At 40.6% G+C, this 26,030-nt stretch overlaps 1 protein-coding gene across 25 annotated transcripts in view; it reads left to right on the top strand.

Annotated features, from left to right (window-relative positions):
- The window catches only part of PARD3 (par-3 family cell polarity regulator), a 637,712-nt gene that overhangs the window by 437,619 nt on the left and 174,063 nt on the right, over positions 1 to 26,030 (top strand). For 20 of the 25 annotated variants that reach the window (XM_077268525.1, XM_077268526.1, XM_077268518.1 and 17 more), the window contains one exon: positions 24,617 to 24,733. The exons of the other annotated variants lie outside the window; for them this stretch is intronic. In XM_077268525.1, coding sequence (XP_077124640.1) covers positions 24,617 to 24,733 — 117 coding nt within the window. The remainder of the gene's footprint in view (positions 1 to 24,616; positions 24,734 to 26,030) is intronic. 25 annotated transcript variants of the gene reach the window in all.

The raw sequence follows: 26,030 nt of genomic DNA, 5'->3' as shown, positions 1-26,030 counted from the left end.
ATGTATCGAATTATTACGAAAATGGAGCAAAGGACAAAGAAAAAGCTTCAAATTTGGTGTTCCAATGGTGTGGAGAGAGCCAAAAAATCATCATGATGACTGTTATTTATGGTAAACACAGGTACAGGCACATCTTCACAATGAGGGACAGGCCTTCTTGCAGATTCCATGTTACTCCCATTTTCGTTTCTTATGCTTATTGAATCCTTGCACTTGCACTGCACAGAAATAACAGTCATCATGATGATTTTTTGGCTCTCTCCACACCATTGGAACACGAAATTTGAAGCTTTTTCTTTGTCCTTTGCTCCATTTTCGTAATAATTCGATACATGCTTTGCACACTATGTGTGGTGCCCAAAACTTGTCTTGGTCCCAAGCATAACCCCAAAATAGGCAAAATACACTTTTTTTACGAAGTCTGTTATGTTTCTTCTATGTTTTGGCAGTGTGTATTCACCACAAATGTAACAGAATGAGTCTGGATCGTTAAGACAACTTCTTGATGAGTTCATGCTTTTCACTGGAAAACAGACAACAACATAAAGTTAGTGCAAAAATATGTGCAAGCTATGAACAAACTTTTAGAACACTAAAACCGATAGCATATTCAGAATCAGCACCCCAAAAATACCCCAAATTCATTAAAATATTTTGGACACCAGAAAATTTTTTTTTTTTTGTTGACCTGTGTAATTGAAGGACAGTCTTTCGGAGCCTTTACATTGCATCAGTTTGATCTGTTGCATTCATTTCTTCTGAAAAGTACAGTAAAAACCTGATTGGATGATCTAAAACAATAAATGAAGGATGGAATTATCGGTTTGTCATTGTACAATGACTGTGTGCTCTTTCATTTTCTTTTCCACCTTCTTTCATATATATCCATTTCTTCCATGGCAGATGAGGACAATAATTGTATATGTTCAGGGATCCTCGGTTGTAATGTTTTTATTAAAAATACAATATAAAACAAAAAAAAAGCCGTCAATATTTATATACAGCTCCCCATAATGAGAGCGCTCAATCACCTTGAAAGGCTTCTTACAGAGCTGAAATCGTCTGTTTGCACTTGTTCTCCCGGCACCTGTCACTCTTGAGTACTTAGCACGTGGCACTGAATGCAAACATCCAGCATTATGCTCTTCTTTTTCTTACCTGTCTTCCTTTATATTTTATGCTTGTATTTTCTAACACCCTGCAAGACGAGAGGATATTGTATCCTAATGAGTGGCACAAAACAGAGAATGATGGATCTTATGGTAATCCTCAAAGCTGGTGCACAATGGCAATGTATCACTAGGCGACTGACCAAGCAATAAATAAGTAAAGGTCAACCGGTTCCGGATTTGGCTGACATACTGTGTATGGGCAGATTAAGCCCTAGAAACATATACAGAAAAGAGGGTTCTAAAAGTCTTCCTGACAAACATTGTGTGGACTAGATTCATTTATGTACACCTGCTACGTCTGCGCCAGCTTTTTGGATGCAGATAATGCAATATTATTAAAAGAAAACCGTTTTTTGTGACAATTGCTTGTTTATTTAGAAAGTTAAATAAAATACTTGGCGCATAAGGAACTTCAAATAAGGACTTTTTCAGACGTCTGGTTTTGTGATGCTGGAGAAGAGTGGGTTAAATTCTGCGCTTGCAGCGATGAGCAGGAGACGGGATATGTAGAAATGCAGTTTATTGATCAACACCTTTTGAAGTGACACACTTCTTCATCAGGACTCACCACCATGATATCTCGTCTCCTGCTTGTGACTGGAACACTGGCAGTGCAGATGTTAACTCGCTCTGCTCCAACTTTAGGGTACCGTCACACATTGAAATTTCCATCGCTACGACGTTACGATTCGTGACGTTCTAGCGATATCGTTACGATATCGCTGTGTCTGACACGCTACTGCGATCAGACACCCTGCTGAGAATCGTACGTCGTAGCAGATCGTTTGGAACTTTCTTTCGTCGCTTGATCACCCGCTGACATCGCTGGATCGTTGTGTGTGACAGCGATCCAGCGATGTCTTCGCTTGTAACCAGGGTAAACATCGGGTAACTAAGCGCAGGGCCGCGCTTAGTAACCCGATGTTTACCCTGGTTACAAGCGTAAACGTAAAAAAACAAACCGTGCATACTCACCCGTCAATGTCCTTCAGGTCCCTTGCCGTCTGCTTCCTGCTCTGAGTGCCGGCCGGAAAGTGAGAGCAGAGCGCAGCGGTGCTGCGATCTGCTCTCACTGTACGGCTGCACTCAGAGCAGGAAGCAGACGGCAAGGGACCTGAAGGACACCAACGGGTGAGTATGTACTGTTAGTTTTTTTACGTTTACGCTGGTAACCAGGGTAAACATCGGGTTACTAAGCGCGGCCCTGCGCTTAGTTACCCGATGTTTACCCTGGTTACCCGGGGACTTCGGCATCGCTCCAGCGCCGTGATTGCAACGTGTGACCGCAGTCTAAGACGCTGGAGCGATGATTATACGACGCTGCGACGTCACGAATCGTGCCGTCGCAGCGATGAAAATTTCAATGTGTGACGGTACCCTTACATACTCTCCACATTGTGGATCTGCAACAGCCTTCTTCTGAGTTTGTACAAGGGTTGTAAATTAACTTCACATCCCCATCAGGTGATCAAAATTGCCCTTTGTCTCCCTGTTTCTTCTCAGATAAGACCCTATTGCACTTATTGTCTTTCCAGGATCTCTTGCTCAGACGTCAGATTTTCACATGCGAGTGCTATGTGTGGTTTTCACTGATAGCACTTGTACTTGTGATAATCTATGGCGCCATTCAAATGTCCGCCGATAATCATGAACACATGCACAATTTTGATCCAAGGGTTGGATCAAAACCGGCAATACAAGTCTAAGTCTTCTGTCGGTCAGAAAAAGTGGAGAAACTTTCTTTTTTTCTTTCTCTCTACGTAGGAGAAAAACTGATGACACTTGGATTACACTCTGATCAATGTCTGATCAAAATTCGGCCTGCTTTTTTTAATATAAACAATATGTATATAATGTGAGAAAATGTGACGTCTGAGGCCTAAAAGTTATTTAAACTAGTGGTCAGTCTACTAGTGTATACAAGGATATATAAAATGACCTTATTCCAAATGTGTATCAACCTTTATATTGTAGACTTTCTCGTTGTGTAGGTTCACAGGTCCATTTGATGTACAGTTAGGTCCATATATATTTGGACAGAGACAACATTTTTCTAATTTTGGTTATAGACTTTACCACAATGAATTTTAAACAAAACAATTCAGATGCAGTTGAAGTTCAGACTTTCAGCTTTCATTTGAGGGTATCCACATTAAAATTGGATGAAGGGTTTAGGAGTTTCAGCTCCTTAACATGTACTACCCTGTTTTTAAAGGGACAAAAAGTAATTGGACAGAATCAATAATTTTAAATAAAATGTTCATTTCTAGTACTTGGTTGAAAACCCTTTGTTGGCAATGACTGCCAGAAGTCTTGAACTCATGGACATCACCAGACGCTGTGTTTCCTCCTTTTTGATGCTCTGCCAGGCCTTCACTGTGGTGGTCTTCAGTTGCTGTTTGTTTGTGGTCCTTTCTGTCTGACGTTTAGTCTTAACAAGTGAAATGCATGCTCAATTGGGTTGAGATCAGGTGACTGACTTGGCCATTCAGGAATATTCCACTTCTTTGCTTTAAAAAACTCCTGGGTTGCTTTGGCTTTATGTTTTGGGTCATTGTCCATCTGTAGTATGAAACGACGACCAATCAGTTTGGCTGCATTTGGCTGGATCTGAGCACACAGTTTGGCTCTGAATACCTCAGAATTCATTCGGCTGCTTCTGTCCTGTGTCACATCATCAATAAACACTAGTGACCCAGTGCCACTGGCAGCCATGCATGCCCAAGCCATCACACTGCCTCCACCATGGTTTACAGATGATGTGGTATGCTTTGGATCATGAGCTGCACCACGCCTTCGCCATACTTTTCTCTTTCCATCATTCTGGTAGAGGTTGATCTTGGTTTAATCTGTCCAAAGAATGTTCTTCCAGAACTGTGCTGGCTTTTTTAGATGTTTTTTAGCAAAGTCCAGTCTAGACTTTTTATTCTTGATGCTTATGAGTGGCTTGCACCGTGCAGTGAACCCTCTGTATTTACTTTCATGCAGTCTTCTCTTTATGGTAGATTTGGATATTGATACGCCGACCTCCTGGAGAGTGTTGGTCACTTGGTTGGCTGTTGTGAAGGGATTTCTCTTCACCATGGAGATTATTCTGCGATCATCCCCCACTGTTGTCTTCCGTGGGCGCCCAGGTCTTTTTGCATTGATGAGTTCACCAGTGCTTTCTTTCTTTCTCAGGATGTACCAAACTGTTGATTTTGCCACTCCTAATATTGTAGCAATTCCTCAGATGGGATTTTTCTGTTTTCGCAGCTTAAGGATGGCTTGTTTCACCTGCATGGAGCGCTCCTTTGACCGCATGTTTACGTCACAGCAAAACCTTCCAAATGCAAGCACCACACCTCAAATCAACTCCAGGCCTTTTATCTGCTTAATTGAGAATGACATAACGAAGGGATTGCCCACACCTGTCCATGAAATAGCCTTGGAGTCAATTGTCCAATTACTTTTGGTCCCTTTAAAAACAGGGTGGCACATGTTAAGGAACTGAAATTCCTAAACCCTTCATCCAATTTAATGTGGATACCCTCAAATGAAAGCTGAAAGTCTGAACTTCAACTGCATCTGAATTGTTTTGTTTAAAATTCATTGTGGTAATGTCTATAACCAAAATTAGAAAAAGGTTGTCTCTGTCCAAATATATATGGACCTAACTGTATGTAGGTCCTTTGTTACCCTTGAGGCCCCCAATGATGGGACCTTAGGATGATATAAAGCAGGCTGCAAGACACATCCCCGATGGAGGCACCAACTTGGCAAATTACCGCAATAGTTTGACGTTCACTTTCGAGTACAGAAATGTCACATCAAGTACGGAAAAAAATCATAGACCAAAAGTGTAGTGTTTTATTTATATTTTATTCAATTTATACTCGAATTTGCTGGATGCATGCAAGTTATTGTGCTTCATTTGTGAAGTGTGGTTGGGAGCTCCAAGTTAAATGTTATATTTAGGTATATTTCCCTCAGAAAGTTGTATAACTTTTTTAATATTTAGCACTTTTCCATTGGATCTCTAGAATTAGAAGAACGCGCTCCCCAACTGCATTTTAATACAACTTAATGGGGAAAAAAATCTTAGAGTAGAGTTAAAGCACTCTAGCATTATATGGGCAGAAGTATGCATACTTTCACAATGCTCCATACAACTCCTCCCCAGTTTGGACACCTCGGTGAGGAGCCACTGGTGCAGGTTCCTCTCAGAGCTAGCTATTATCACTGATCTCTTCTGTAAATACCGTTGTTCTCCTGGCCTCAATTATTTTTGTTTCTATGACTTTCCATTCCTGAAATATGGCCCTCTCTTCCTAGTATATAACCCTTTAGTGTTTTTAGGCAAGTGGGCTTGATCTTCAATAAGACTCTCATAGAGGGTTGAGGACCACAGCCACTTGGCTGCAAAGACTTAGGTTTACATACAGGGAAGAGAGATGTACGAACATAAGCAAAGCCACTGCAGATTCTGGAGGACATACCTGGTACAAAAATTACTTTCGGTATGTATTACAAGTGACGACTTCTCTTTCGAAGGTCATTCCAGGATTAAACATTTATCACCCATCCTCAGCACAGGTAATTTATGTATCGTTGAAAGGGGTCTGAACTATGGGACCCTCAACAAGTTTAAGAACAATGGTTCCACAGGATTGGTTCACACGAGCGTATAAAAAAATTATTGTTCAGAGTTTCATCCAGTAAACTGGGGCTATTGTTTTTTCACTTGTCATACATGTCCAGTCTGCATTTTTGCAGCCGCTATTAAAGCATTTACGGGACAATTTACAGATTCCTGCATTACAGAATTGCTACGAATCTGTAATAGCCAGCTTCTATAATGTGGCTCAGTATGGCATCTGATTTTTAAATTTTTTTTTATGCTCTCATAGACTTTAATGGACGGGTCTCATCTGAAAAAACCCATAACAACAACAATAAAAGCTGCGTGCCCCATGTAACCAAAGCAGAATGAAAATGAGAAACTATAAGAAAACCATTTCTGAAGTTGTCAACATGATGGAAAACTCTGCCATTATGGGAATCCAGATTATTGAGATTGTAGCCACGCCGGTGAATGAGAGGCAAATGCCGTGCACTCTCTTATGGCTTTTATTTAGACCGCTAATATAAGTGTTTTTTTGTTTTTATTTTTATTTTTTTCAGCTCCATACACATAAATTAAGTGTCAGGCTGACCCGTTACCAATGACAAGTTCATAGTTGCTAATAACATATTCTCCCAGTATTCTTCTCTTTCTTGTCAGGGAGTTTAAATGGAGAACCTTTGACATTCACCGCGCAGCATCTGACTACAAAGCGAGGAGAAGGAGGCACATAGCATGACAGCTGAGCCTTCTAAGACCCTTTCTGACTCCCTTAACATTCCCTTCCAGAACGCTCAGATTCGGGTTGCGGAATGCAAGTGTCAAAGATGACACCTATTTTATAATCACTGCAAAGCTAATCTTTTCTCAAAAGATGTTGCTGACAGTTCTGAGGTTCTTAGTCAATTTCCATTTCGGCTTATGTAGAAAATGTGAAATCATTTTTTTTTCCCGGTAATTGAGTGAAAATTAAAGGGTAGAGTCTATTCAGCTTCAAACAATGCCTGGCTATGGAAAAATGGAGAAAAAAACCCCATGAAAGACTGAGGAACCATTCATGGCTATAAATTCTAGAAACCTAAGCATGTCGGAAGGGCTGATAAGAATTCAGTTGAATAACACTGTTCACGGAAGATATAGCAATTACACTGACTCTGTTCCGGGATCATAATACACTTTTGTAAGCGTGTATAGATATTCACGCACATTTATTTACTCACCTATGGGCACACATTTCTACCATGTTTGCTCAGGGGCCAGGACGCCAACATAAGAAGCCATATTACTATGTAATGTCAGTAGGCTTTTTATGGTGATTAAAATGGAAAATGTGAGTTTCCCTCTACAGGTGGCTCCCCCGAGGCATCAAGCACTGTAATACAAGCATATGGCAGAGACAAGGAGACTCTGGTCAGCTGAAGGAGAAGCAAGTCAATGAATTGACTGTTTTATGGCCACCTGTTGTCTCCAGCTCATTGACAGCACAAAGCCTCTGAGTACTATGGATGAACTACACTTTACTGATGGATTTTTTTTTAAGTGGTGTTAAAATGGTTATCCCACGAAAATCATTCATCACCTTTTCACGGGGTGAAAGTTAATTTTGTGAAAATTTGGACTCCTACCAATGGTGAGAGCCTTTCCTAATCACGGCATGAACTCTTTTTTTGGCCAGGCATGTATCGGACATGCTATTTAAAGGGTTGACCCACTAGTTTTATATTGATGACATATCCTTAGGACAGGTTATCAGTATCCATTCGGTGGAGGCCCGACACCCTCACCCCCACGGATTAGCTGTGGCCATATGTTAGCAGTTGAATGGCACAGTTCCTTTAACCCTGGAATGGCCGCTACAGTGTATTGCAGATCCGTCACTACCTGAATAAGTAGGTACAAATGTGTAGTACTTGGCAGTGGCCACTACGGAGTTGTCAGAGCTCGGCCATTTGGCTTATCAGCTGCTAATATTCAGCCACTGCTGGCACTGAGAACAGCTGCTTGATGAGGGCGTTGGACCCCCAGCGATCTCATCTTAAGTCCTGCACGTGTCCGTATTTTCGGTATGAGTGCGATCCGGCAAGCCATCGGATCACTCTTAGACCAATGTTATTCTATGGGGCCGTGCACGTGTCCGATCGCACGGGCCCAGCGTGATCCAGTATTCAGAACCAGTGTAATCCATGTATTCCAATATAATAGGAACCAGTGACAACACCAGAGTAGACAGAGCCGAGAAATTGTACTCCCATTGCGTTATTGATTCGTTGCCATATTATGGCATAAGCACATTCTGTATCATCTTGTATTATCCAGACCTCTAACATCATAATGACAATGTGTATAAGGAAACTCTGACTTTCACCAGCATTCCCCTTTAAATGTAGATTACATCTTTCTTCTAGTTTTTCCCTGGTTGTAATGTACTAGATGTACTCCCAGATTGCCTGCTATTCTAATATTAATGCCTTTTTTTTATTGTAGTAATACCATTGTTGTTATGGAAGTGCTCAGGGGAAAGCAGGCGCCATTCGGAGTACCATCTGTAGTAGTTGATGCTGTGTAATACAAGCCTAATAAATTAGGAAGCCACTTACAGTAGATTGTGTTGGCAGTGTAACATTTTTATAGCGGTTTAAATAATTGTTTTATCACTTACAGAGGTTATTGCTATTATGTACATTCCCTTTACCTTGAAAGCATTTCCACTGAAGTAAAAAGGGTGAATATGAATCCCATTTTGTAATTAAAATTCCATTGATCTCCTCCGTATATCGATCTCTAGAGAATTGGGGGTGACAACCTAGATATCCGCCACTACAGATTTTACATGAAATTTCATACTTTCCATTTCAATCTGCAAAAGACTAGACATTTAGGCCACCCACCAGGAATGGCCTCAAAACAACCAGGAATGCCATCTTTTGATTTAGAGTTGTCGAGATATCGCCCATTTTGATCCCTGGTGGGCTTGAATGTTGACAAGTAGTCATTTAGTCTTGATTGCAAAATTTCCAGTTATCCATAGTAATATAGGGGTTAAAGAACAATCACAAATCTTCAGCAGAATAGTTTTTGCTTAGAGGGGTCTTGAATGCTTCAATGTTCTTAAGTCATGAAGTGGTTAGAAAGGACTATTATGGCTCATTTATGGCTCATTTATCCATGTGATAAGTCCAAAATGCTTGATAGGTGGTGATATGTTGTTCTCAGCTTTTTGTAACCTTCTAAATACTTCTATAAAGGAAGCTCAGTGCATGTGTAGTCAAATCTCCATTGAAGCTCATGTGCCAAGTGGCTGACAATATCTGAACGCTGCGTAAGCAATAGTTTGACTCATGCAAAATATTTATAGCAGCGTTTGACAAATGGATGGTATGTAATGCGTCAGTGGGTAAATGACATAAAAGATACGGGGATTTTTTTCTTCTGTTCTCTGTGTTTCTGACATGAAAACGAGGAGGATGTTTTGTTGTTTTGGGTCCTTTAAGTGCTGACTTGTTTCTTGCTCTCAGATAATGAGATCTACTGGGAACATGAGGGGGTCTATAGGCAGGAATATTAACATTGTAAACGTTTTGGTGTGTGTATCCTCGGGCCCACCTTGACTAACTGTATTAGAGGTTTATTAGTTGTGTCATGCTCTTCATACAACATGCATTCCCTGAAAGCTTTTTATTTTCTTGGTGTTAACTGTCATCTCAGCTTATGCCGACGGTAGGAAAAAAGCTGCACCGCTCGATTTTGGTTATATTAATTAGAATATCATATTTAGCAGCAATGTACACAGATTGTCAGCATTCGCATCAGTCCACATTGAGAGTCCCCATCTATATATTATACTGATGTGGCATCATCATTCCGCAGCATTTTACCAGTATTGTCATTGTTGTCCCCATTAGTGAACAACACTCTAAGTTCCTTATTAATATGTCTTCGAAGTGTCAGAGGAAACCCATGAAAATATTGGGAGAACTAACAAATTCCTTACAGATTTGATCCTTTTTGGGATTTGAACCCAGGACCTCGGTGCTAACCATTGAGCCACAATGCTGCTCACTTTTCCTTTTAACGATACACACATGGGTCCATATCAAAATATAATTTGAGCATGGTAGGCTTTCTCATACAACAAGTTCTGTCTGTGCACCCTATTTGGAAAAATGAATGTCTTAAAGGGGGAGATGTTTGGTTCAGCATGTCCTTCTATGTTCCAGAAAGGAGAACTGCTCGTAGAAAGTGTCTTTTCCCCCCTGGTGGTTCTGTCCATGTGCAAACACTATGCTCTTGAATTCCTGTTTCAGTTCCAACCAAAAATAACATGTGTATGAAGTTTCAAAAACCTTGACGAAGTCCACACAAACACAATTTTCACATTTTGGATCCACACTCAAAACAAAACATAAATGGCTTCCTATAAAATTTCTCTTAGCTTGTTTGCAATCAACATAGGGAAATTAGATCATGGCTAGGTGCTATCTATGGGTGCAATGGACTACAAATGGACAGTATACTGACCACTGGTCCCATGTGACCAATTGTGTACGCGAGCAAATGTCTTGGCCATTTTGTGGACTGGATGGTGCCTGCTTTAATGTCTGATGGCTCTTGCCCCATCAGCGATGTGGACTAGAGCACAGAGCTGCACTTGTTCCCATCCACAACACAATTTTGTACTTGGCTGGTCTGAGAATGCCGACATTGATGTGAACCCAGCCTATAAATAATAACTGTACAGCTACGTAAGCAACTGGAAATAAATTAACAAAAGTATCAGAATACAAGTCATGGAGTCGGGAATATGGAGCTAGTAGCACCTGCCTCATGGGGTTTTCGAGTACTTCTGGATCAACGTATTAGGTTATAGGTTGATCTCGATGGACTCAAGTCTTCATTCAACCTTATAAACTATGAACCCTTCCAACATGTTTATGCCTTAGTGAGAATGATATGATTTTTTTCCCGCACATGCCACTTGCTCTAGACACCTGTCACTGTCACATTTCTCTTGCGGTATTGTCAGGTTTTCTCGTACCCTTTGTCTATGTGTCTACTTTGTTAGTATATGATCAGTGACTGCAGCTTCCTACAGTGTTCACCAGTTTGATCTTAGCCTATGTTTTATCGATGTGTGGGTTGCAGGGACTTTGCATGGCTAATCATTTATGCTATGATCGTATCACTCACTGGAAATTTCACCTATTTTCGTTCTTAGAACAGATTTCTCTGCTCTGCAATCATTTGCTTGTGACCCAAGTCAATTGCAGAATTTAACGAAGGCATTTAAAAGAAATGTTCAGATTGACCCGGCTGATCATTTGGTGCCGCTTTGGGCACAATAGCTCCATACTTATTATCAGAGTTATTCAAGCAGACACAGCAATAGTCTGGTCTTCCATAATGGTCCTTAAAACAAATGCGGTTTGTAATTTTCACTATTGTACTGTAGAATAATGATGGCTGCAATTGCGCACAGCACCTAATCATGAGAAAGTAAATAGCAGAGCTCGGATAAGTACATTGCCTCTCAGATGCTAAACACATTGGCATGTCTTGTGCTCGGGCATCTCAATTCTACAGAGATATTGTCCCATCTGTAGTTTGATAAATAGCGCGTATGAATGCAAGGTATATATAGAAAATGTATCAGATTCATATAGTCTGGTAGCCACATTTTATATTGTATTTTATAGCCTTTATATAACTCGTAATCCTGCGCCTCTAATACGGTCACTGGACAGATAATACTGTATTGGTTGCAGACGATAAGATTTGTTAACACTGGCGACTTTGGGACCATCATTCTCATGACTGTGGCATCCCAGTAGTTGCCTCTTTTTTTTTTTTCTGAAGTCTATGGATAATGACGGCTGATGGTTGGCATCTGTAGAGTTGCCGTTTGTTCATTTTCACGTTAGTTTATCATCTTCACTCATACTTCTCGGTGTAGGTCAGGGATCTCAAATTGTTTCTTTGACATATTGAGAAGAACTTCTGATATTCCACCACAGAATGTTGTGATTATTGTGAATTTCACAAGAACGGAACCTGAAGAAGAATATTTTGAAGACTCATCTAAAGGCCTAAACACACAAGCGTCAATCTAAGATATAGTGAGTTGTCAGCATTTGATTCCTTCCATGTGGATGGAGCAATCACCCGCAATAGGTGCAGATGAACGATGATCAGCTCAACTGCTGGAATCTGTCTCCTAAGTCCCTGATGGCGTTAAACCACGTTTACTCAAACACTGGTCCAGTTTGTCTGTTCGACTTCATACTGTTTCCATGCCAAACCTGCATCAACACCAACGACACTATGCATCCTATAGCATGTGAACAGAGTTTCTGCAAGGCTGTTCAAATGTTGCTGGAATTTTTCTCAGATATTTTTGTACCTACCACCAAAAAAACCTGTGGCAATAAGTAGCATATCTAACAAGGAAAGCAATAAGGCCATATTTTGCCTAACATTTTATTCTGAGCTGCTTCTTACTTTTTTCAAATGAATATTATTTACCTGTGCGTTTTTCCTGAATTAATGATTTTAAAGGACTTGTTAATCATTTTTAGGGTATCGTTCAATGATCGTAGTTCATACACTGGTGTTAGTGGCACCATGTGAGAAGAGGTGCAGTTGACCTCCGTAGTCCTGCTGTAGATGCTTGAAGATGGTGTAGTCTTATACAGATATGAGGCTCACCATCGTCAGTCCAACCCATTTTTCTCCTATTATGTATTTTATATGAATTCTTCCATTTTTTTAGTGTTGTAAATTTTTTATAATTAGACGCTTTTTCCTTTGCAGCCTTGTTTCTGTTCTTTTCCTTTTTGTTGACTCTCTTGTGATGTACCAGTGATGATTCTCCAATAAACTATACAGACGTATACATATTTTATCAGACATCCGACACAAAGAAGGTTCTTTGTTATGCCCCGTGGTGAAACAGTTAACCGTTTCATAGGACTGCGCCACTTCCCCCGGGAGACGGCGCTCTGTATATTGCTAATGAGTTTCTCTATGCATGCCATCTTCTAAAGAAAATGGATGGATGCGAGCTGAAGACAGATCCCTATGAGGCCTGTCAATGGTGAGCAAGCTGCGCTGCCTCTGTGTTTCCTTGTGGGAGAACTCAAAGGCAAATGTAGAAGTGAAGACAGAACTATAAGAGAACTAAGAGCAGAAGAGAAGGGGGTGTCACGTATCTCATGAAGAATATTAACCTCAAAGGAAGCGCAAAGAAATCCGAACGAAACATAGAGCAGTTACTCCTTCCACTGGTTTCATTGAAAATCTTGTATAGCATGTCTTTACTAACCTTGTTCTTTATGGACTCTATATAAAATAATGACTATTCCACCAATACGCTATAGTAACATGTAATGCATATGGAACTTTATATACTGTGCCGATTGTCCCTACAAGTACCCACCTTTGTGTTATTAGGTAGGCATTAGTGATGAGCGAGTGTGCTCGTTACTCGAGTTTTTCGAGCATGCTCGGGTGTTCTCCTAGTATCTTGGGCTGCTAGACAGCCTGAACACATGCAGGGATTGCATGTTTGTTAGGGAATCCCCACATGTAATCAGGCTGTCTAGCAGCCACAAATCATGCAGCTGCGGAAACACAAACATAATCTATGAGCACGCCAAAGATACTCGGAGAACACCCGAGCATTCTCGGAAAACTCGAGTAACGAGCACACTTGCTCATCACTAGTAGGCATCAATTCCATGGGTTTAGACGGTTACCACTGCACAGATGACAGACACCCTACATTTGACATCTGCAGGTTGTGGTTGAACATGGAATGGCCACTTTTGTAATAATCGTATGCAAGAGGTACAAGCAGCAGATTTTGAAAAATTTTATTTAATCCACAGACGTTAACATATTTTTTTCGGGCTGAGCGTAGACTTTGCGTGTAGTTGAGCCACATATACCCCACTCCATTTGATCCAGTCATAGGTGCTGGATTTGTCTCTAATACCATACCAAAATTTGAGTCTAGTGTAGTGAGATGATCTATCTGATCCATAGGAGTAGGGTTTACGCAACTGATTCACATGCTGTGAAAAATGTCCACCCTGATTTTAGTCTATACTTAATTCCACAGATTTCCCATGGAAAAGATGAGGATTAATCTCATTTAATGAAAGTGAAACTAATCCTTGTGTGGGCTTGCGGGGCATCCATGTTAAAAATTCTTAGCGTCAGCCTCAGATTTCTGCTGCGGAAATGCACATTGGATTTAATGCTAAACAGAGTGGTGAGGAGAAACTGGGGACTTGAGATCCTCAAGCCCCGTATACACATTAGAATAGTGGCCAGTCTAATGTTTATGGGGTTCCCAGATAGGTTATAGTCACGGGAGGTAAGGATGTTATTTCAGTCTGCCAATCCTTTTGTTCTCTAAGAGGTAAGTCGCCACCAGAGATGTCGAACAGCGGCTCTTTCACGGAGAACACAAGGAGCTCTCAGTAGGGGGTGCAAACCTGTGTATGGGAGAGACGGCCAAGATAGCTGTCGGCCAAACCATCGTTTGTCTGACAGCCATCTAATGTGTGTAGGGAGCTTTTCGCTAATGATTAGATTTAATCTCATATCCTATTGTTGAGGCCTCAAGTTAAATGGTACCGGTCAGCTGACGCATGTTGCCCGAACCACGAACAGATATGTATATTTTACACTGTGTCATTACATCGAAAACATACTTTTAAATTCCCACTGGGGACAGGATGACCAGGATATCTGGTCACAGAGGTATGTGTCCTACACTTCTCCCTTCCCTCTTACATAGATCGACAGGCCTCTGCCTATGTGTGTGTATGGTGAGAGACTTGTCAGTCTAGGTGAGCATTGCAGTGAGAAGCCGAAGCATTTAAGAGTAAACATACACTGCTGCAATAACTGAACAGGACGATTCATGCAGCTTGTGGTTCTGGCAGCATTAATAAGCTGTCAGGTTCTCTGTAAAGGGAACCTGCCACCATGAAAATGAACAATGTTCTAGAGCAGGGGGAGCAAAGTAGATTGATATATAGTTTTTGAGAAAAGACTGAGCATAATGTGTTATAACTTTTTAAGCCTTCTGTCCTTTCTGGGTTTTTCAGTCACAGCGACTGACAGCTTAGTGTGCATAAAGATGGCTGTCAGTCACTGGTAGGACCGCCCACTGGATCAAAAATCCCTTAAAGAGAAGAAGATTATATAATTAAAACACCTGTTATACTGAATCTTTTCTCACAAAACTATCAATCTGCTCCACTCCCCCTGCTCTATAACATAGTGCTGGCAGATTGGACTGTATTTTCATGGTGATCGCCTCCCTCTAAGGCTCAAATAAGCAATTTATGAGAGTTGTTTCGTACACACACACACACACACACACACACACACACACACACACACACACACACACACACACTTTCTCGTGTCATCTTTCAATTTAATCAATAACTAAGCTGTATATTTTAGGTGTTTTTTTTCTCATGGCAGGCTGGAGAACCTGACAAGCCGTTGGTGGCGTTACTTTTTTCCCTTTTAATATAGTCTTTAATGGCATTGACTTGTGATGAGTTAGATAAGACTGTATTTGTAAAACTCCACTAACCGTGCATTGACCAAGTATGACTCTTCTGTGCAAAGCCATCGATCTCGGCAACTTTAATGCATGAAGTCGGAGGTCATCCAAGCTGCCATTATGTCTCAATCCCGATGCGTCAGGCGGCGGGTTATGGAAATGTTCAACAACAGTTGAGAAATTGATTTGTTAGTCGTCCTCATTGTCGATGTAACCGTGACTCGGCTGAGTTAAGTGATTTTGCTTTTGTGCAAGCAGGACGTGGATTTCTGAGGTCTTGCACTTACTCGTCAGTCCTTAGGAAGCCATAATGCTCCCAGCACGGTAGTTCTGCAGTATTTTCTATTACATCCAAGCCTGCTGTATATATATATATATATATATATATATATATATATATATATATATATATATATATATATATATATATATATATATATATATTTTTTTTTTTTTACGAGATCCTGAAATAACTCCAAGTAGAGGAAAATAAGGGAGAATTAATACAGAAATTCAGTCTCTGGCTGCTCTTTCCAGGATTGAAATGAAAAGTGTGCAGATCAATAGCAGCTCCTTTTTTCTTTGCACTGAGCCATTGACAGGTATTGAGAAAGAGTGATGAGCTCCGTTGAGGTTGGCGCTACTTTCCCCAAGTGCCTAATGAGACTCAGACGTTGCAGTACCCAGACTGGCAATGCTAAGAGAAGTGTCAGCCGGGCGCATTTGCATTAAGGAAGCACGATAAGCAAATGTTTCTAAACATAATTTTGCACCGTAAAAGCTTCAGCCCTACCACGGCCGTCATGTAGCACTTCACAATACGTTGTGTGCACTTATGTGTAATATATATTATTGCGATTGGAGCAACCTGCACTTGGTCAGTAAAACGGAAATAATGAAATGCTGAGTTCTCCAGTTTCCTTTTTTTTTTTTTTTTTTTTTACATCTCGCAGAAAGTTTCATACATAGTAAATTAGCAGACGTCAGACCAAATTAGAGGCTGGAGGATACTGACCTTGACTCTCTTCCATTACAATATTTTCTTAATTTCTCCAGCAATCAAGACATTGTACAGACCTAATTGCCATCAACAACTTAATTGGCCTTTTCATTTCATTTGAATCATACCTTGGAAATTACTAGGGCCTCAAGCTACTAGGAAAACTGCCACTTATGCCGGGGAAAGTATATCCAATTTAGAGTGCGATAACATTTATAGGGGTTTGAGATTAGGAAAATTAAAGGCATTGCTTGGTCTCTAAAGAAAAAAAAAAATGTCACTAATGTTCACAGGTTATGTCTGGTATTACAGCTTTGCCCCATTTAAGTGACTAGAACTGAGCTGCAATACCAGACTCAGCCTTTGGGGTAAGTGTGGCACTGTTTCTGGAAATAAACTTAGCAGATTTTTTTTCTAGTTTATTTAGCCTATTTGAATCAATCTATTTGTAGTTCGCTCTCCGAATTCTATTTTTTTTTTTTGTGATCGCTAAGGGTATGTGCACACATTGAGTATTTGCAACCCGAAAAATCTGCTGCCTATACTGTTGTGTTGGCAGGAAGAAGGCGGCATAACAAAAGTGCTTTTTTTTTACGCATTTTGATGCGTTTTTCTCACTCATAAATCTGGGTGAAATCTTCAGCAAAAAAACGCTGAAAGAACTGACATACTGCAGAATTAATTCTGCAAGTTAAAATTAAGGAACGTGTGCACGAGACTTCAGGAATGTCACTCACTTTGCTGGTGCTAGGAAATCTGTCAGGTTTTATGACAAATATGCGCCGCAAAAAATGTGACAAAACCACAGTGTGTGCACAGTCTGTCAATGGTCCAGGACCTGAGTGGTAGAGCTGAGCAGTACATGAACCTATGCATTAAGTATCCTCTCTGCAGATGAACGCCTGTTATTTTCCAGCCTTATGCTGTCCTCCTTTTTAACTAAAATACCTTTTTTTTTTTTTTTGTTCCCAAATGTCTTGTTAAATTTGCATCAATAAGTTGTATCTTGGAATATGTGCGCCATCATCATCCGCTCGGTATTATTTAACTTTTTTTTTATGTTCTTTTCGTTTTTGTATCGTTTGCTGTTCTGTTTTAATGCAACGTTCATAAAGTGCTGAGGTTCACATGTAGAAAAAAAATAGTGTCGTCCTGTGCATTGTCTGGTAAGTGTCCCTCTTTGGCCATTTAAGGAGTCATGATGTATGGCTGCTACCGTAAAGATTCTCATTTATTCTGCTTTGTGTGTGGTTTCTGCAGTCAGTATATTACCATATTAAAACGTCAGTGTATCGCTTCTCTTACAAATGAAATCATGATCTCAACTCCCCATGCCAACAGATTTGGTCCCATGCATTGATTTTTGGCAAAGAAGAGGTTTTTGTTGTCTTAAAAGTTTTTTATGATTTCCACCCCATTGTGCAAGTAGCCTAAAATTGGGGAAAGGTTTGTTAGGCTATAGGGGACAGGAACTGAATATGGCTCCCAGAATGGAAAGGAAGAGTGTGCCATCAGTGATTTCAGTTTTGATCACTAAAGGTAGCAGCTAGAACCCAGTTCACTACAGGGTTGACAACCATTTTTTTTCTGGACAACTTGTAGAAAAATCACAAGTATTATGTTGAAAGGTACTGTGCGAGATGGTCTGAAAAATATACATATTGCACATACAGTGGGGCAAAAAAGTATTTAGTCATTCAGCAATAGTGCAAGTTCCACCACTTAAAAAGATGAGAGGCGTCTGTAATTTACATCATAGGTAGACCTCAACTATGGGAGACAAACTGAGAAAAAAAAATCCAGAAAATCACATTGTCTGTTTTTTTAATCATTTTATTTGCATATTATGGTGGAAAATAAGTATTTGGTCAGAAACAAAATTTCATCTCAATACTTTGTAATATATCCTTTGTTGGCAATGACAGAGGTCAAACGTTTTCTGTAAGTCTTCACAAGGTTGCCACACACTGTTGTTGGTATGTTGGCCCATTTCTCCATGCAGATCTCCTCTAGAGCAGTGATGTTTTTGGCTTTTCGCTTGGCAACACGGACTTTCAACTCCCTCCAAAGGTTTTCTATAGGGTTGAGATCTGGAGACTGGCTAGGCCACTCCAGGACCTTGAAATGCTTCTTACGAAGCCACTCCTTCATTGCACTGGCGGTGTGCTTTGGATCATTGTCATGTTGAAAGACCCAGCCACGTTTCATCTTCAATGCCCTTGCTGATGGAAGGAGGTTTGCACTCAAAATCTCACGATACATGGCCCCATTCATTCTTTCATGTACCCGGATCAGTCGTCCTGGCCCCTTTGCAGAGAAACAGCCCCAAAGCATGATGTTTCCACCACCATGCTTTACAGTAGGTATGGTGTTTGATGGATGCAACTCAGTATTCTTTTTCCTCCAAACACGACAAGTTGTGTTTCTACCAAACAGTTCCAGTTTGGTTTCATCAGACCATAGGACATTCTCCCAAAACTCCTCTGGATCATCCAAATGCTCTCTAGCAAACTTCAGACGGGCCCAGACATGTACTGGCTTAAGCAGTGGGACACGTCTGGCACTGCAGGATCTGAGTCCATGGTGGCGTAGTGTGTTACTTATGGTAGGCCTTGTTACATTGGTCCCAGCTCTCTGCAGTTCATTCACTAGGTCCCCCGCGTGGTTCTGGGATTTTTGCTCACCGTTCTTGTGATCATTCTGACCCCACGGGGTGGGATTTTGCGTGGAGCCCCAGATCGAGGGAGATTATCAGTGGTCTTGAATGTCTTCCATTTTCTAATTATTGCTCCCACTGTTGATTTCTTCACTCCAAGCTGGTTGGCTATTGCAGATTCAGTCTTCCCAGCCTGGTGCAGGGCTACAATTTTGTTTCTGGTGTCCTTTGACAGCTCTTTGGTCTTCACCATAGTGGAGTTTGGAGTGAGACTGTTTGAGGGTGTGCACAGGTGTCTTTTTATACTGATAACAAGTTTAAACAGGTGCCATTACTACAGGTAATGAGTGGAGGAAAGAGGAGACTCTTAAAGAAGAAGTTACAGGTCTGTGAGAGCCAGAAATCTTGATTGTTTGTTTCTGACCAAATACTTATTTTCCACCACAATATGCAAAGAAAATGATAAAAAAACAGACAATGTGATTTTCTGGATTTTTTTTTCTCAGTTTGTCTCCCATAGTTGAGGTCTACCATTGATGTAAATTACAGACGCCTCTCATCTTTTTAAGTGGTGGAACTTGCACTATTGCTGAATGACTAAATACTTTTTTGCCCCACTGTATACCTTTCAGCGAAGTACCTCTCATGACATAACTCTACCATTGATCTATTTGCTAACTAGATTGTTTTATTACATTATGGTGACGCTGTTTTGAGATTTTTTGCTGTTACTTGGATTTTCCTGTATTGGATATTTGTGTCTTGGCATGGCGTCGCTCTACCCTAGAATTTTTCCCCTTCCCCTATTAATATTTTACTGATTTTATCAATTGTACAATAAAGATTTCTATATTTTATCATTTGGGTGTACTCACTTCCCTTCTTCTTTTGGTTGAACCAGTGTGAGACATGTAGATCAGGAGAGTAGACTGTTAGTCATTACATGGCTCACAGTGGTAACTCTCCCTTTCATTTATAGTAATCTCTGGAGGCAGATTCTCAGGGAGATCTATGTCTGGCCCATAGATCTTAACAGCTCATTTACAGATTAAGAAAAAGATGGATTTCTCGAGAATGAGACATCCGATCACAGATATCAAGCTATCATGTTATTCAGCTTCCTATGACCTACATGCCCATATAGGAGTAGGAGGGTTGATCCTACTGATGGATTCCCTTTCAGCTTTCCCAATTTAAAAAAAAAAAAAATCACAGCTGTATTAATTTTATTTATACACGAGGGAAAATATTGCCCTTGTTTTTATGGACTGTCTAGGAATTTCTGGACAGTTGGCAGCCCTGGTTGTTACATCGACTCTTCCATACATGTGACTGCCTATGTACAAGTATCTTCAGACGGAGGGTTGGGTATTACAAGATTTCCCCAGACTCCATGTCTAATAAATAAAGTCACTTTCACTCTCCAGGAAGATTAAATGATAGAATAAGCATTTCCAGGACTTGTATGGGTAGTACACAAATACGGAGAGAGGAAAATTGAGGTTAGTGTCCCTTTTAAGATAATAAGAGATAGTTGCACTCTGGCAAGGGATAGAGGGGAGATGGATGAAATTCGGGGAGGGGATGTCAGACGCAGATACAAATTTACTCTCGGGTCTAGTGCTATCCATATTTCATGTAATTGCATCAGGGACATTTTATTGAATTACACCGCCATGAATGACGGATGAGTAACCCCTTCTGTGCCGGAGCCCCCGGCCATGACACGTTCCTCTACGATGTGAGGGAGCGTTCCTGGCCGCTCAACTCTTGTCCACATGTTTTTATTCTGTTTTATGGTTATTAAAACAGCAGCTGTGAAATTATAATAAAATACACAAGCCAGCTAATAAATTACTCGCCCTTTTCTTTTTTTTCCCTTCTATTTTTTCCATTCATAACCAATTTAACACTATGGGACTTTTTATGTCTTAATCAGTTTTTGTTTTTCTTCATTAATCAACTAATGGATGTTTCTTCAATAGCTCGCTATCCTAATGAAATCCGTAGGTAATTTGGCAAGCTACAATGATCTCATCAGTAACGCAGCAAGTTTAGCCCATTTAACAGATTAAATTGGGATTTTATTTGGTTTTGTTGTGCTTGAAATTCAGCACATTTGTAAAGAGCGAGTCTTTAACCTGTTTTATGCCATAAACTATGCCGCCTTGTAGTAGTCTCTGAGCGCATCGGCACAGGCACTGTGCAGTAGATGGCCGCTGTAATGTATGCAGTGTTTTCTATATCTTTTTTTTACTTTGTTCATTGCTGGATCTGGTTTCTCTCTATCTATATATAATGACCAATGATCTAGTGTCAAGATGTTTCTTTGTGTTTTTTGGTTCCAAAAAGATTATTAATAGGGATGAGTGGACCTGTGGATGTTCAGGTTCAGCCAAACTTTTTTCCAAAGTTTGGTTTGGGTACTCGAACTTAAACCCGAACCCCATAGAAGTCAATGGGGACTTGAAGGTTGGTGCTATAAAATGGTCCTAGTAAGGGTATGGGGTCTCTCTCTGTCTCTCTCCTTTCTCTCTCTGTTCTCCCGCAACTCCAAATGCTAAAACGGACTTCCAGGAGAAGTCTGTGTCCAGGTTCGCCCATCTCTAATTATTAACCACTTTTCCACAATGTTACATCTAATAAGTTAATTTCACATCCTTTGTATGCAAATAGCCTCTTCTCATAAGAAGAGAGTAGGGCCTCTGGTGTCACCTGTTGGAAGTATCAATTCAATAACTCAACATCGACCCTTCAATAAGCCTTTCCTCATGACTTGGTAAAGCCAAGCCAGAATCTCTAATTGCAGACAGCCATGTCTGGTGTTCTTGCCCATAGACGAGGAGCCTTGAGGGGTTTCGTGGTCCATTGCTTTGTCTCTATATTCCAGTTTGCCGGTCTCCTTAAGGAAAATTTTTACCCCTTAGACAATCTACACAGTCATAGTTACAATATGTAACTCAATAGGAGCTTTGTGAGCATTCTCGTCGACGGTATAATGGCGACCAAATTAGTTGACGACCAGGTTTCGGAAAAAATAAAGTTTTGAGTAGAATTTTTTGTATCCTAAATAAACATGTAACAATGATAGCAAAATCTGTATTTGATTTGTCAATCTGACAGAGGGATCCACTAAATAATATTAGGTAATACAGCACAAGTGGAATTAAAACGTAACTTTTACTAATAATATTGGATAAAAGTCAAAACAATATCACCCAAAGTGTTATAAAAATATGGGGTGAGGTCACACCAAGAGACCGATAACACCCCTAATAGGATTCAATAAGCAACGCCTGTAGAGGCTCTAGCGAATTAAGAGATCAAAGTATGGTACAGACTATAACTAGCTCAGTCATATACTCATGAGTGGCAGAATATAACTCCATACAGTTGATCACATGTAGACAGTCATCACTTAATAATAAAGCATAACACCTACAAAGTGGTGTTACTAATAGTCATTAAGGTGAAAAAAAAACAGTCTCACCAATTCCAATATGAATGAGCAGGAGCACCGGAAGACTTCTGGTCATGGAGTAATCCGGGACTTGGTAAAGGGAAACGACAATACCCTGTCATTCCCTATGGGGCTACCGGTAAGCTATCCCCAAAAGACTCCTGCCCTTACAAGGGCAGTCCACAGCTACCCCTGTCACAACATACCCTGCACTCTCCCTATGGTCAAGTCCCGGATTACTCCATGACCAGAAGTCTTCCGGTGCTCCTGCTCATTCATATTGGAATTGGTGAGACTGTTCCTTTTTTTCACCTTAATGACTATTAGTAACACCACTTTGTAGGTGTTATGCTTTATTATTAAGTGATGACTGTCTACATGTGATCAACTGTATGGAGTTATATTCTGCCACTCATGAGTATATGACTGAGCTAGTTATAGTCTGTACCATACTTTGATCTCTTAATTCGCTAGAGCCTCTACAGGCGTTGCTTATTGAATCCTATTAGGGGTGTTATCGGTCTCTTGGTGTGACCTCACCCCATATTTTTATAACACTTTGGGTGATATTGTTTTGACTTTTATCCAATATTATTAGTAAAAGTTACGTTTTAATTCCACTTGTGCTGTATTACCTAAATAAACATGGCAACATTAATGAGAATGTATTGCCTATATTGTTTTTGTTCTAACAAACAATTGTGGAAAAAAAAATATTTTTCTATTCTGCTTTGTATTTTTTTTCCTACATTTTGTGTACATTGATTGCTATCTTGTCTCATCTACTGTTACCAGCGTCCGATAATGCTTTACAACACGTGAGCCATAAATGTAAATGGTCTGGAGATGTTCATTGAATTCTATGGACGGTGATATGAGCCTGCTCTGTAGTCTATGCAGAGGTTTCTGTGCAGAGAGGGGAGAGAGTAGTGCCCATTGTCTATTGTGAGTGGTGGATCCTGTTTGATCTCTGTGCAGGGATTGCTTGTCATTGTAGTCCTTCCATGATATTTACTAACAGGAAGTGTCTGCCTGTTAGGAGATATTGCCGCCTCTGTAAAATAACTACAAGATTTCAGAAGTTTTGTTTCATAAAGATGATGAAATGGAGCATAAAATAACTTTAAAAAAATCTTCAATTTGTAGGAAAATCTTGTTTAGACACTAGATAATCTACTGATTCTACTTGATTTTCCAATTTCCTTTGTGATGAGTATGGTACAATTCCACCTTTTCTTTATAGTGTTCAGCTGATTCCATTGTAGGACGGTGACATAAAGGCTTTGTAAGTGTAGATTCTCCTTTTGTATGTTTAGGAATTGCATTATAAGCAGTTCTCTAACATGCCTATAACCTACATTTCTGTGTGTGCATGTAAATTTGGCAATAGTCCAGGGCATCATTACAGGTTTGCTTTCCAGAACCATCAGCAAAAGTACAGTCCCCATGTGCAGCACCAGTACTCTGCTGTCAGTGCTAATTGTTTATCGCTATTTTGACAGCTTGCACTGAGCAGTGTAAGATCAGCAGCAGGGAGGAAGGACACTGATTAGCTGCTAATTAGGCTAGGTGGGTGAAGATTAGGTTTATACTTTCATAAACGATTACACCACTATTTTGTCATGGATTTTCAAAGTAAATACACCAGTCTAATCAGGTCTAAAAGATCTATTTTAAAATGTATGCAGTCTGGTGAAATCTGGTGACAGTTCAGTTTTAATCTGAGAGGAGGCTGCAAACTGTCATTCAATTGCAAAGAAACGTCTTACAGAAGTATATTGCCTGTGCAGGTATCTCAGCAGAAAGTGGACCATTGTTTCACGAAATTTTGCTTATCACCTGTGTCTTTGTAGCCTAGCAGCTTATGTATTTTTGACATCTCGTGGCATTTTAGTGTCTATAAAATGTGCAAATCTTGGGTTATGGCCCAATAACGAGCATAAAACCCATTTTATCTAGAGTGCAACCCAGTGACATATCTATGGAGTCTGCTGATTGCCCTGTGGTTGGGATGATCCCCGCAGAAAACGCCAAGCGATAGGAATGGTAATGGAGCAGCAGCGCATAGTTAGCAGAGAACTTGCTCCGCAGTCACTTTCTCATTCCGCAGACCAGTGTTAGAATTCCGCTTCTTCTTGACAGGTTTGGCAAACATCGAAAAGATGACAAGATTGAACACAGGGGATCATGGAAAATGAAAATGCAAGAAGCCCACCCTTCAGAGGATGACAGGATGCGAATGAAGCAAGAACAGGAGAGGTAGACTTCAACCGCTGCTTAATTAGCATCTTCTCTAACCAGGCAGCATGCCCGCCTTGTCACACTGCAAGCTATTGACATAACCTTTATAGAATCACCATGCAAGACTTTTAAAATATCACCTTATTTGCTTCAGACTCGTTTCCACCTCCTCCTCATTTGTGCATTTTAACCCTCTGTGTGTTTAGTCCCATTTGCACGTCTGGTTTGTGCAGTGCATGGCACATAAGTAATGTTCAGTGCCTGTATGGTTAGTATCAGAAATCGTAGCGGTGACGGTGCGGTAGGCTGCAGTATCGCTTGTGAGCAGCAGATGGGAGTGTAGAGCCCCACCATGTTTTTGCGTGGATCACACTAATTCTGTGGAATTACAGTATATGATGGCTGCATGAGACGTGATATCATTGTGTCACGGTGTAAATTCTGAGCCTGTGCATGGTGCAATATTCATGTCCTCACATTGCTGGAATTATCGCATGTAAAGAAATGGTACTAACACTTTACAAATCATTTGCGCGAATCGTATTTTTACTTTTGCTGGTTATATTTAATGTACTCGTTAAACACTAGTAGATGACACATGTCATGTATAATACAGTACCAGCTTTCGATAATTGAACAAGCGCATTGATTGTCAATTTATCATTCATCAAAAAGGTGATTGTTCTTTGCAGAAGAGCAAACTTTATTTCTTCATTCACCCTAATAGGATGACCTTTACATGACAAAGATGAGGTGAATGGAGGGCCAACTTACTTTCTGCATGTGGACATTGATGTGGATGGTGATTTGGATCCACACCATGTCCCTATGACAACACTGAATGGAAGCAGAAAAAAATGGGGTGTCATTAAAGCCATACATATCGGATGGCTGTCAGCTGAGCAATGCTTCGGCCGATGGCCATTTCAGCCAACTCTCCGAAACAAGGGATCACTCTCTTGGCTGAGCGCTCCTGTGTTCTCCATGAGAAAAGTGCAGACGGCCAGTCGGCCCACAGCTTATATCCTGAAGAACAATGACATCGGCAGTCCAAAATTGGACATGCGCGATCAGCATCAGTCAGCCGGCGCCCCGCACACGTTAGACCGTTGCCCAAACCCGCCGATATCGGTGATTTCAGCCACCACTAGTCTCGTGTATGGGGGTTTTTAGAGTAAAGCACCAGACTGGAGGAGATGGCAGAGCGGCTTAACGTAGAGAACTAATAAAGCGGAAATCATTTCTACAGTTTTGGAGGAAATGTACAAACTCCTTTCATATGCAGCTCTGATTATTAATCCAGCCAAGCATGAGG

This window comes from Ranitomeya variabilis, chromosome 6, assembly GCF_051348905.1.
Source record: "Ranitomeya variabilis isolate aRanVar5 chromosome 6, aRanVar5.hap1, whole genome shotgun sequence".
Lineage (NCBI taxonomy): Eukaryota > Metazoa > Chordata > Amphibia > Anura > Dendrobatidae > Ranitomeya > Ranitomeya variabilis.
The sequence above is the reverse complement of the archived record's forward strand: the minus strand, read 5'-3'. Positions and strand labels throughout refer to the sequence as shown.